Source organism: Epinephelus fuscoguttatus, linkage group LG15 (genome assembly GCF_011397635.1).
Source record: "Epinephelus fuscoguttatus linkage group LG15, E.fuscoguttatus.final_Chr_v1".
Lineage (NCBI taxonomy): Eukaryota > Metazoa > Chordata > Actinopteri > Perciformes > Serranidae > Epinephelus > Epinephelus fuscoguttatus.
Window position 1 is genome coordinate 10,123,697 of NC_064766.1, and position 13,753 is coordinate 10,137,449.

Sequence of the window (13,753 nt, forward strand, 5' to 3'; positions counted from 1 at the left end):
GCAAGAACGCGGCAGGAATGACAAGAGTGTTGCTGTCATCGCGAGGGATGAAAAACAGCACCTCTCAGACGAGGCGAGGCAGCGGCTGCCTCTTGCGCCAGCGAGGAAGGGGATGCGCAGGGACCACAAACACAATTATCTTCACGCCAGCTTTGTTGTTTGTCAGAAACTGGCACGCATTTAAGGACTTGGGTGTACTGATTATATGACACCCGGAGAGCCTTTGGGGTGGACAAGAGGCAGCCAGCCGGGAGTCATTACCCAAACCAAATAGACTTCTCATTTATTTCTCCGTCGGGGTAAAGCATCAACAGGAATAAACAATGGCTGATAGATACTCAATCACTAAAGGCGTGTACCCCTGCAGTGGGTGCTTTTCCTTTTGAGGATCCAATTACAAAGTCCTAGCATCTAATCATGGGAAATAACGCCTCACGTGTGAGGTGTGTGAGAATCCCAAAAGGGTTGTCAGGGCACCCTTAGGACTGTGTTCAGATATGATCTGGTGTCTGGGACTGAAATCACATGTGACCACCTGACAGATGGCATAATGTGGGCACAGGGGTTATTTTCTGACAGTGTGAAAATCATCGCGCTGGCACCTTTCAATAACGCCAGCTGGTCTTTTTCATAGCATTCCGTCTAATTTAGGCGAAAAAAGAAAGCTATTTTCTTCATTTTGTCATGCCTCCCCAGAGTGTCACCATCTTGCCCTGAGTGTAAAGCTTTGTGAAAATATTCTGAAAGCTGGTACTTGCTAGCAGCTATACCTGTTGACAACCTGCAATCTCAGTGCCAGACATAGACAACCGCCGACACTGGCAGCGCACTGCCTGTCTGCTGGTCCAATGCCAAGGTCACGCTTGCAGACAGGATGGGTGAGTCCAAACACAGTGAAAAACCACAGGTGAGAAGTGTTTCCTCTATATATGACTCCATGGGCCAAAAGGGCAGTTGGAGACATCGACACCAGTAACTACAGCTTTACAGATCTAAACCCGTAAACATCTTATGACCAAAATAAGAGCTACTTGTCAGTTCAATATCCTTCAAACGACCTGGTGCGTACCAAGTATCCTCTGAGCAGCGGTGAAATGTGACTAAGTACATTCACTCAAATACTTAAGGTCAAGTGTGCAGGATTAAGGGGCATCTATTGGCAGAAATTGTATGTTTTCTATGTTTTCATAAGCTTATAACAACCTGAAAATAAGAATCATCAGTGTTTTCATTACCTTACAATGAGCCATTTATATCTACATATGGAGCCAGTCCTCTTCCACTAAGCCCAATATGTTGTTCTACAGTAGCCCAGAACGCACAAAGTTTAGATAGACAAAGACAAAGACTTTAGTGTAAGCCATCACAATTCTCTTAAACGCTTGCCACATGGGAGAAGTTTAAGCTCTGCAACATCATCTTGAGATGCCACTAAATCCTACACACTGGACCTGTACATTAAGTTTTCAGGTCTACTTGTACTTTACTTGAATATTTCCATTTTGTGATACGGTATACTTCTACTATAATACATTCTGGAGGCAAATATTGTAGCTGCTTTTTACTCTACTACATTTATTTGCCAGCTTTAGTTACTAGTTACTTTGCAGATTAAGATTATTACTACAAGCTGTAAAACTGACAAAATATTCATATTATTATAGCTTAAACAAGCCAGCAGCATGGATGGACTACTGAACAAGCCTACCGGGCACAGGCCCAGGGGTCCAAAGTGTCAGGGTGCCCCCTGGTCTTCGCTTGAAAAATGTCAATTGTCAAATTAACACGTACCAACCAGGAAGAGACCCAAAATAACCACAAGGAGACACAAATCGACAAAATGATAATGGTAAAAATATTACACAAAATTACCTTTAAGACACACAAAATGACCATGCAGAGACACAAACCCACAGAAAGATGCAAATTCCCCACAGTGTCTGTGGGTGGTGGGGCCCATTGTCTCCTAAATCACCCATGCTCAGCAGTATATAAAGCAATTAAAATAGCCCCACCTTTATCAGCTGCAATATTAAAGTGATGAATGCATCAATAATTAGAATCTGGTAATAAAATATACACTGAGATGCTTTGCATAATAAGTAAGTTTACTTGCTCATTATACTTACTTTTACTCAAGATTTCAAAACTTTTGGTTGTTAATGTTTCTGCACTACTGTATTGCTACTTTTACTTACATAAAAGATCTGAGTACATCCTCCATCACTGCTTCTGAGCGTCTTTTTTTTTTTTTTTTTTTTTTACTAGTTCCACTAGATGAAAAAACGTCAGGGGAAAAACAAAATCTCAGATTCTTCCTCTGGGGACTCTGAACCTCTGTGCAAAATTTTATGGCAATCCAACCAACAGTTAAAATATTTTATTTTGGAGCCAAGTGGTGAACTGGTGGACAGAGCGACAGACGAAGACTGCCATCCATGGGCAGCAGTATGGCAAAAATGTGACTGCAGATGATGAAAAAAAGAGAACTTGTAGAGAAGTTCAGAAACTTTCTCACCTTTGAACACCTGGAGATGTTACAAAAATTGTTGCCTGCCAAATTCAGAGTGCGTTTGAAGGTGGTTTCTGTCACTGTTTAGTGATCCAACAAGCGTTTCATTTGAGGCATACTGATGCTTATCACCGGAAAGCTCTTAACCCAATGAACAAAAGAAAGAAATGAATGGCTCACTCCTTGAGACCTCCAGATGCTTCTTTTCTTGTTGTGTTAAGATCTAGACCTGAACACAAGAGTGACAGAGCCTCTGCTGTCAGAGCTCATAGATTCTGGATAACTTGCTTGAAGAGATCAGGGCAGCAACATGCATCTCTTTAGATGTTTTGTTGTAAAGCACTTTTTATCTATGTTCCTGAAAAATGTTATATAAATAAAGTTGGTTATTCTATTCCATGCCAAGTCTTCGAGACCTGTGAACTGAGGAAATGTAGTAATGGTGCCATTTTCCAAACTACACCCACTTTAAATTGACTCAATCATCCAGCCGTTTTATACAGTAACTGCTGAGTTGGGATGTTCATGAGTTGGTTGCTCATTTAACATGTGGTACATAAGACACACTGGAGTAAAAATAGCATTTTAAGTCTGCTCCATGTACACGCTACACTTTTGCTCAAATGGTATCTCACTGAGCAATTATGGACTAAAATTGCAGTCTTTGTAAGCTGGCTTTTCTTTATTAAAGCAAGACTTCCTACACTATACTTAAATGACAATGCAGTATGTTGGATATTTAATGGTGCTGCACGACTTAGCCTTTATCCACTACTCTGAGGAAATCATTTAGTTATACTCAGTCAAAATCACTTCTTTAACCCCTTAACCCAGGAGGACGGTTAAGTCTTCTACAAAGTGTTAATGCTTTTATCCACATTTGCTCCATTTTAGCATATCTCCACGGGCAAATACTTCGTCACTCTGTCAGCTTCTGCTTCTATTGATGGTGCAGTTCCCATCACTTCATTTACTAAGAGCAGCACCGCGGATGAGACCCGCTCATTTCCATTTATCGAAATCCCATTTCTATTCCATCTGCTAACTAGTCACCTGTGAAACTAGTTTTTAACCACGATTTGAAAGTGCACTGGCTTCAGATGTCTACCCCATCCCCTTTATTAGTGTTTATTCCCAACCATAAAAACCGCTGGAGGGGCACACACTGCCAGCGCAGGTCGTTACATTGTAAAACACCATGGCAGGGTAGCACACAACATTGCACATTGAGAAGCTAAGTGTGTCGAGGAGGAATTAAAGAATAAATTTCCTCTTCCAATTAAAAGACGTATTTGTGCAACGTGAGCGCAGGAAGGGAACATTATCAATGAGGGGAAGAAAACACAGTGTTACAACTCAGGAGGCACAATTACTGAGGCTGGTGGTATGCAATTAAATAGTGCTATTTAGACAGTGCTACTCCTCGCTAATAAATGCGGAACATATAGAGGAGACAAAAAAGGCTTTGGATGTACCTCCCAATCCCAACAGCTGGGGGAACAGATGACTGAAATGTAAACACAAACAGCGACAAAATGACTACATCAAAAGGAGGATGAGGCAACAAGACTATGCTTTTACATAGAGGGGAAATTCTCAAGATTCCAACTATTCACCATCTTGAAGCCTAAAAGGTAAAATAAGAAAAACAAGGCTGTTGAAAAAAGAACATCACAGGTTTTATTGAGAAAGATGATGTAGTTTCCCAATGTATGATCCAAATGAAACGTATGTAGGGCAAGCACCACACTACACCCACACTGTATTAAAGCACATTTGAGTCATCAGCCCTGTCTCTGCAGCCCCTCAAATCATACTCTGTGTGGGGTGAGTGGAGCTGGCATTGTTAAAAATGTACAATATGAAGCTTTAAGTTAGCAACATGTCAAAATGAGTAACAGAACTAATGCAAGTGGAAGTCAATCGGCAGATGAGTCCTTTTTATTCATGTGTCAACTCTACTGACATTTCAGAACATCTTAACATTAGATACGAGAATAAACTCCTAACCCTCCCTATTCACGCCCCACCTCCTGGTTCACTCTGTGCTCTAGATCTTATGCCTGATCTCTGTACTGCTGGTGCAGCATGAGGACGTCTTCCTGGGAGACCCTGGTCCACCCCTCGCTGTGGACGTGATATAGGTTGACCTGCCCTCCACTGTAGGCGTCACGGTACGTGGCCTGGTAGATGGCGCGGCGGCCTAGCTCGCAGGCCTCCTCCACAGTCAGGTCCTGCCGCAGGCCACTGTCCATCACACCGTAGGCATACATGGAGCCTGAGCCAACGGCGAACAGATCGCCACACACACGGTTCCCCTCTGAGTCGACATAGTACAGCCCTGAGGACAAAGGACAAAAAGCAGGTCAAAAGGTTGGGAAGACAAAGAGATGTAAGAAGAAACGGTGTAAAGGGAGAAGTGTTTGATGCTGAAGCGTCCTCCGTTCTCCTGACTCAGGTGTTGAGCTTTGTCAGGAAAACTGAGATGGTGTACATCTAATACCGACACTCTCACACAAACAAACACACACAAACTTGTAAACGCACACACGCCATGTCCTCCAGAGAGAGAATATGAACAGCTGCAACCTCTCCAAGTGAAGTAAGGCTGGCAGATATGAACAGCTGCATCCTCTTCAAGTAAAACGAAGCCGGCCACGGAACCTGCTGACGAGGCACGGGCCACATCTCTGTCTGCCCAGGGGCCCTGCTCCGGGCCTTATTGATCCCAGCAAACACGCCAAAAATTAACTATCGACCTGCAACCTGAGCTGCACAGGTAACTGCACCTCGCACCTCAAGAGGGAGAACAAAAAAAGAAAACATTGCGCTTACATCCTGTGGACATGAGATGAGTACAGCACATTTATATCCTTCCTCACATATATGTGCTTGCTTCTACACAGACATTTTCTTCTCCTCCACACGTACACACACTTGAATGACACATGGAGGCACGCACTCACCCTACACAAAACCTGACAAACATGTAATCCATCGTGCACTGCAGACCCCACAATGCTCTGATGGACCTGTGAGGGACAGTTTGCTCCACACCACGCTTCGTAGACACATGCGAGACATTTTGTTCCGCGCCATGACACACTCGCTAGGCCTGATCCCAGAGTGACGTGGAACGGGTGACTAGCACCAGCCTGTGAGCTCGCCCACAGCCTGCAGATGGTAAAAACGACAGCCTGCGAAAAGGCATGTTTTTCAGAGCGCTTCACAAAGCGAAACCTGTGAAAATGATACTCACACAGAGAAACACAGAGACACATGCATATAAAATTGCCTAATATCCACTGCTATCGCTCATCTCGCGCATTAAAAAACACTTCAAAATGCCCTCAGATTGCACATCCTCGCTTGCAGAGTTCCTCAGCTAAACTAGTGACAGTCTATTAGGGATGGAGAGCCACTTGCTTTTCTGAAAAAAAAAAAAAGAGCTTACCATTGCTTTCAACTGGCAAATTGCAGCTTCCTCAGCCTGTCGTTAGCTTGCCATGATAATCATCCCATGCCTGTCTATGCACGGGGGTAATTTGCCATTCTGAGACCTGTCTGTTCCTCTTGAAAACTGTAAGGGACTCGTTAAAAACATAATGGGCTGGGAGAGAGAGTTGTAAAGGCGGCCTCTTGTGTTGAGTAGCACAGTTGACGGAGGTGGATGAGGACTCTTTAGGAGGTCCAAGTATAGAAGCATAGCGGCACCAAAAAACACTTTCCACATCCATTCCTTTACAAACACACCTGGGTCTTTGTAGAGCCCAGTGCGCCTAACAGTCTCTGCACCTCAAACAGTGACGCAGAACAGCACGCAGGCATCGATAAGTGCTCAGAAAACAAAACAAAACAAAAAAAACGCGGGGGGTGGGGATCATAAGGCCTTAAAGCGGAAGCTGGGGGGGGGAGTTGGTGCAGGCTGCCTGGATGGCGGAGTATTGCAGCAGTGGCGGCCAAGAGAGACTCCTTCCACTCTGTCAACCTACTGACAGGTGCTTAAGGAGCCTTTTTTAAACAGCGGCATGTGCACCTGGCTGGACTGACAGCTTTTAGAGGTAGGTGAGGAGCCCAGTACGATGGATGGGTGGCTAGCATCAAATGGGTCAGTGTCTGTCCGTCATCTGTCCTTCCCACTACAATTCACCACTGGATCAGGAGTAAAAAAAGAGGGCAGCAGTTCAGAACAGAGGGGGAAAAAATGATTACATCACTCTCTTGGGAGTGGCTGTAAAACTGACTGCCACATGGGTCTTCTCTGACGAGGTCTCATACACTGATCTGCTTTTCAGTCATGGGGCTGTATCCCATTTAATCACATATCACCTTATTTCAAACCCTTCATGTCCTTGTAGGAAGCAGTAGAGGGTGCTACGCAGAGCAGAGTCGCTGTTATCTGTCAAAGCAAAGCCTCTATTGAGTTATCAAGCATTTACTGTACACTGATTACAAGTGTCATAACATTTGACGTTATTACATAGAGTCGTATTTGACGAGCTCCTCAACATAGCTTTTATTTGATTTATTTTGCATGCAGCTTAAGACACTCCATCAGGGGAATAAGTGCTCTTGACATGATTGTAGCTGGCTAATGAGCTTCCCGCCTAATCGCGATTGATTTAATTTACATGACATTTACCTCTCCATTCAATCATTGACATTGTGGGGGCCATGGCAAAGCTCCCTATTGAACTTATACAGGGATCATTATTTCACCAATTGATCGCCCAGGATTTAACACGTGTCATTTAGGTTTGTTGGCATACCGGCGGGCCGCCATTGTTCACACAGCCCTCTCTGCTTTCCAGACAAAGCTGGGATCGATCTCAGCGGGTGTACGGGCATTATGCATGCGACCCAATTGTCCGGGGCTGAGACCCAACGTCCATCATCCCGCCGTGCTCCGGCTGGCCCGCAGTCCCAGCCTCATCGATTTCCCATTACTGTGTCACTGTGGCGGCCTCTTTAAGCACACCTTCTGTGATGTACAGCCTCACACTGCGAGGCACCCAAAAGCCAGTTTGAAGTACAAAGAGGGGACAGAGAATGCGAGAGGCTGCAGTACCATCTAGTGGGTAACTCTGGGAACTACAGATGTGTTTACACTAATGGTACAGCACATGAACTGGAAAACCACATGAACTGGTGATTCTGTACACAAGGATCATAACATTTGATGGCTGACGAGAAAAACTGAAAAATCTCCTCAAAAAATTCTAACAATTAAGTGTGGATCAGAGTTGTATATTTTTTTTAATTTTATTTCATTTTTGATTTTTTTTTTTGATTGATTTTGATTTTGTTTTCAATTCAGTTTAGTTTCCGTTAGTTTCTAGAGTGGGTTTGCTTGTTTCAGTTTAGTTTTTCTCATTTAAAAATGTTTTAGTTCACTATTCATTTGTTTCAGTATTAGTTTTTTTTATTGTTGTTGTTTAATTATATTGGAGGCATTTTTCAGGGGCAAAATAGATATTACAATACAAACACAATACTTTGTGAGGGCAACTGACTCACAATCTTGTAGACATCCCAGTCTCACTAAATATGCACCAATGCCTCCTAATGCTTGTTGAGCCGACGAATTAACGCCAAAGACTAAAGCTAAAACATTTCATGTATATTTTTATCTTATTTTAGTTCAGTTAGCACAATGTCATTTTAGTTATCTTGTATTCTTTTTTTTTTTTTTAAGTCTAGCCCTCATTTTTTTCAGTTAACTGATTTCTTTTAAACCTAGTGTTAGTTTTAGGCTCAGTTTTAGTTTACTTTAGCAACCTTGGTATGGATAGTTATTTCATCTTATATCTTTCATATATCACAATAACAGCTTGGGAGGTGCCATCAAAACATTTCTTTGGGACTAAAGCATAGCTGTCTATCATCACTAAAAACACTGACACTGTGTATTCAAATTAGTCGATTGTTTTGCTCATTGCATGAGCTGCATGTCAGAATGAATTAGTGGAAATCATATGCCAAGAGTGGGCGGTTAATAGGTGCTTCAGTAAGTTTGTTGAATATTCAAAGAAATTTGCCGTGTTGGTTTTAGCACACTTGAAGTAAAATACATAATCAGGTAAACTAGTAATAACAAAGAGAGATAATGGAAATGACTGACAGATATAAAAACATGATAAAGTTTAATATAAAAACAAATGACTATGGAAAAGTGCTTGGAGGATGTTGCAAAATGGCAGACCATTAAGACAGTGAAAAGAATTATAAATTGAGCGCCATTTTTAGAATCCATATCTTAAATCTTAATTCAAGCTAATAAGAATTAGAAGATTAACTGATTTGAAGATTAAGTGACAGACAATTTATCTGCAACCATTTTGATAAGTGATTAATCAATTACGTCATTTTTTAACCAAAAATAGCAAAACATTTGATGTGAGGGATCTGCTGCTTTTCACTGTTTTATATCACTGGAAAATCAATATCTTTACGTTTTGGACTGTTAGTCTCACAAACAAGACTTATGAAGACATCGCCCTGGGGTCTAGGATATTGTGAAGGCACTTTTATCTGTTTTCTGGTGTTTATAAATGAATCAATTAATTGAGAAAATGATCTGCAGATTAATCAATAATAAAAAATAACTGCTAGTTGCAATTAATACCAGGGTTCTTGCACCCTTTTTAAAGTCAAATTCAATGCTTATAAAGACTTTTAAAGGAGACACAGGGGCCCTGAAAAAAAAATTTCCTGGCACACGAAAGTTTTATTTAGTTTAATGTCTACTTTTATGTCTAGTTTTAAATCTAATAATATATTGTATAACACTGCAAAGCCCACGTATCTCTCATTCAAGTACAAAGCTGCAAACAACAAAAACTGAATAAATATAGGCAAAAAAAATCTAAGATAGTGTATATTCACAAATTTTAAAAATAAATTCTATTCTGGAAAAGGTGTTATAAGTTAATTATAGAAATACTTCAATGCAAATCATTAATCATCAATTTTGTTGGCAGCTGTAGATTTTTTTAATAGTTGAAATTCAGTTTTAGATAATAAGCTGACATAGGCCACGTGTTATATAGAGCTGTTGTATTTACCTGGCCCTCTCTTGTCCCAGCCACACACCATGGTTCCCATGCTGAGTCCCATGCCCTTGTACTGGTACACCATGTTTGCAAGCAGTTTGGAGGCTGCTGCCACTGAGATGCGCTCCTTGTTGCGGAGTTCGTAGATGCGGCACTGGCGAGCCAGCAGGCGCTCCCAGAAGCTACAATCTGCAGCTCCTCCAGCCATGGTACCCAGCAGGTAGGGGTTGATCTCAATCACCTTCTTTACTGTCTGCGAGGCAATGTAGGAGCCTGCTGTGGCCCTGGAGTCCACCGCTACAATAACACCATGCTGGAACTGAGAGAGGCAACAGCAGGGGGGTCCCATTAGTAAGCACAGTACAGCAGGAGGGGAACACACACACACAGCAGTCACTTATGGCGCAGTAATCAGTATGTGCAGTTTAATTACCTATTAGCTAACTCGTATTTGTGTGTAGATAAAGCAGAAATCTGCTGCTGCTCTACACCTGTCACAGAGATGCAATATATGGCTCAGCTCTGCCAGAAAGCTGCTGGATAAAAGTGAAGACCTTTGCTCTTCCCCACAAAATCCTCTTTCACTGAAGTGTCAGTCACAACAGCCGTATAATACTAAAGTGAAGACAACAGATTTGGCCAGTCAGAGGGAGACGACTTCTGGGGAGGTTTTCATCTACCTCCTCCCCTCCACACTCAGGGATTAAGGGATAAAGTTGGCGTTATTCTATCTTTTCTTTTTATCAACAAATCCCCTGAAGAGACCAAAACCAACTGCAGGGATGTTGTTCAGTATTTACACTGCTCTGCTTGTTTGACAGCGTGAGGGTAAAAAGCCTGCAGTTTTCATCATAATGAAAATATGTCAACCAAATGCAATAATATAGCTCTTTTATGTGTTTTTAATAGTTTGTGGACAACAATGGCATTTTGTGGCACAGAGGCAGAGCCTATATCAGGCTATTATCTTTTTAGTCCCATGAATTCATTGTTGGGTTTAGAGTTTTAACAGAATTTGCTGATAATTAATAATAATAATAATTATTAATAATTACAATTCAACAGTATCCCCCTATCCATTCAGTGAAATGTAAATGGACCTATTTTAGTAATATTTTACGACTAGTTTAAATCTTCGAATCACAAAGACTACCTGAACTTTTTAGATACCCCATTCCCTCTTTTGTTGACATTGTTAATTTTGCTTTAGGGAGCTCCTACTTTGTTCTTTACTCTTACAATGTTCATCTTTCTTTCCTTTCTGTTGTGAGATAAACTTGTGATGTGTTACTGTTACATGACTCATCAGCTTTAAAAGGCCAATATACCTATATTTTCATATGTCTTATGTTTGACCTTTTCTAGGGAGGCCATAACTTTACGTCTGGTTCTGAAACAATACTTAGACAATCTGGTATGGAAACTCACAGTTCTCATCTACAAGACAGTACAATTAACTGAAGAAATATATACATTTGAAAAAATATGTCCTTCCTACCAGAGATGTTCTAAAAACCAACCAGGACATAACATCACTGAATACATTAACTTACATTTGTAATTTTGATCCTCTGATGTACAGTTAAATGTCTTTTTATGGGCATAAATAATATTGTATTTGGGTTGAAAGAGCCAAATCTAAAGAGCAAAGCGAATAGACAACTGTGTTTAAATGTCCAAAACATTTTTTCTTCCATGTAAGTGATATGTTTGAATTTGACAGATAAATAAATGACTAAATACAGAAAATAAATACTTTAAGATAGCTCTTTAATGTATTTGGCTTCTATTCCATAATGCAAATAAGCACCTATACTATTAGAAACAAACAAGCTGATACAACATTATGTAAAGTGCAAATTCAGGTCATCTTCATTTTATTGTGTTGAGCAATGACTAAACAGCATACACATAGACCTACGTGATTTGTGAGTTATCTAATTACGCCAAACCAAAGTCACATGTGGACAATGCACAAGTACAGAGCTGTCACCTTGTTTCCCCATTCATGCAGGTGCATTTAAAGCATAATGTTAACTGCTGTTAGTATTAACTTGTGACACCTAACTCTACGGTAAATAATGTTACTGTCGGGGCTGTCAAAACCGCACGGGTATGACCAGCTCGGGTTCTCCCATTTGCTTTGAAGGCAGACATGTTTAACACAAATCCTCATAATGCCAACGTTGTGTGGACATCTGCAATGAGAAAGCGGTTTGTAGCAATGCTAGCATGCTAACGTTCGAGATACAGCATTTTGTGAGCCCTCCAACATGGTGTATAGGGTCTGAATAATTCAACAAACGTCTATTGTGACAACTAATCAATTAGTTCGAGTTTTACAGTAAAAGCAGCCACAGTTAGATACTAATTTACTTACTTTGAATGCTAAGGTGGTGGTCCCGTGCAGGAACTCTATTTTCCTTTCGACGTCATCCTGGTCCACGGCACACAGCGGGTTTTTGACGGAAAAACTAAGACCGTCTCCCGGCGTAGCGTCAAATCCCAGACTGCTCTGTCCACAACCAAAGCCATTTGGTTGACAATTATCAAATGAAAAATTCGCACAATCACTGTTCAACACACTAGCAAGAGCCATCTTTGAAACTGTCTGATGAGCAAGCTACTTCCGGCGGATTAGGGTGCGAAAATTTATTGAGTCATGCTGGAATAATCACACAGCGCCCCCTGTGTTTGTGGCGGACTGTGGATTTACTACTGTAAAGGTAAAAATAGGCAATGTAAACTCTGTGACCTAGGCAAACAAAAACATTTCAAGGCTACAGCAATTAAATAATTCTTGCTATGCTAGAGTACATTAATTATTAATTCAATATTTATTCTAGCTAACTGACAATAGTGCATAAACTCTTAAGAGGGTCACTGACACTAAAGGTAAGCCCCCGCGTGAGTTCCCACTTTTTTGCTTCATCCTGAAGCATCTTTTGCGGCCACTCTTTTTCTTTCCTTCACTATCTTCGCCCTCCTCTCCATCTCTCTATAATATTCCTCTTTCAAGTCCTCTCTCTTTCTTTGGCTCCATCCCTGGGCTGTGATGTGGAAGAGGTCCACATTGTTTCCTGAGTAGGCGTCCCTGTGAGTGGCTCTGAACACTGCTTCTCTTGCCAAGGAGATGGCCTCTTCTTTACTCAAGCTCCAACTCAGCCCTCCATCCAGGACTCCATAAGCATAGGGAGAGCCTGAGCCCACAGAAAAGACGTCCCCCTGCAGTCGGGCTCCATCACTGCATACATATATCAGCTTTGGGCCACCGTTTGGGGATGCAGAATGTTCCATCGTGGTAACATCTTGACTACTAGCAACAACTGAGGAACTGTCATCACTAATTAAGGATGAGTCTTCTGACCTCTTTGTGCACTCAGTGTTATCTGCTTCCTTATCCCAGCCACAAAGTGTAAGAGCCACACATACATTAGTCCCTTTAAAGGGGTGCAGCATAAATGAAAGGAGCTTGGCAGTGCCACGTATTGACAGGCAACGTTTGTGACGCAGTTGGTAGAGTCTGATCTCTCTGGCCAGAATTCGCTCCCACAGCATGCAGTCTGCGCCGCTACCAGAGGAGGTGACGACTAAATGGGAGTGAATAGGAGTAATCTTGTGAACAGCTGGACAGGCAACAAGCCCCCCAGCACTGGCACGTGTATCTGCAGCTGCAATGACCCCACCTTGGAAGATGAAACCCAAGGTCGTTGTTCCATGAGACAGAGGGAAAGGCCTGCGGACCGTCTTTGAATGTTTAGCTGGGGGGAAAGGGATTGGCCATCTGTGGTTGTAAGGAGTAGAGTATGGCAAAGTCGGTATGGAGAATTGCAGAGGGATCCCACTGTTTCTCTCAGATTTCTGTAGTCGCTCCAATTCAAAGTTGTAATAGTCAGTCATATGAAAAGATGAGGGTGCATCTTCAAAATGAGAGGCAGGAAACCACTTGTGATGCACAGGAGTGTGTTTGAAGCCACAGATCTCTTCCAAAGCCATAACTGTGTAATGAAGCAGATACGGATAGATTCCTCTCCCAGAAATGAGCAGGCAAGAAGTACTCCTTAAACACAGATTATATCAGAGATGATCCTTAGAAAAACCTGTCAAAGTCACAAACCTTGTAAATCCCTCTGCATTTGGAAATGATGACCGCTGCCACCTAGTCTTTCTTCATCTATTCTAAAAGACC

The 13,753-nt window shown here is 41.8% G+C and overlaps 2 protein-coding genes across 2 annotated transcripts; both read right to left on the reverse strand.

Annotated features, from left to right (window-relative positions):
- Positions 1–4,169: 4,169 nt before the first annotated feature.
- Positions 4,170–12,196, reverse strand: psmb5 (proteasome 20S subunit beta 5). The gene is made up of 3 exons (XM_049598683.1): positions 11,945–12,196; positions 9,577–9,883; positions 4,170–4,853 (listed from the first exon to the last, which is right to left on the reverse strand). Exons 1-3 carry the CDS (start codon positions 12,161–12,163, stop codon positions 4,570–4,572), a joined length of 810 nt encoding a protein of 269 aa, XP_049454640.1. The 5' UTR covers positions 12,164–12,196; the 3' UTR covers positions 4,170–4,569.
- A 296-nt stretch (positions 12,197–12,492) lies between these two features.
- On the reverse strand, positions 12,493–13,560 carry psmb11a (proteasome 20S subunit beta 11a). Its single transcript, XM_049598004.1, has 2 exons — positions 12,961–13,560; positions 12,493–12,837 (listed from the first exon to the last, which is right to left on the reverse strand). Exons 1-2 carry the CDS (start codon positions 13,558–13,560, stop codon positions 12,493–12,495), a joined length of 945 nt encoding a protein of 314 aa, XP_049453961.1.
- Positions 13,561–13,753: the final 193 nt, after the last annotated feature.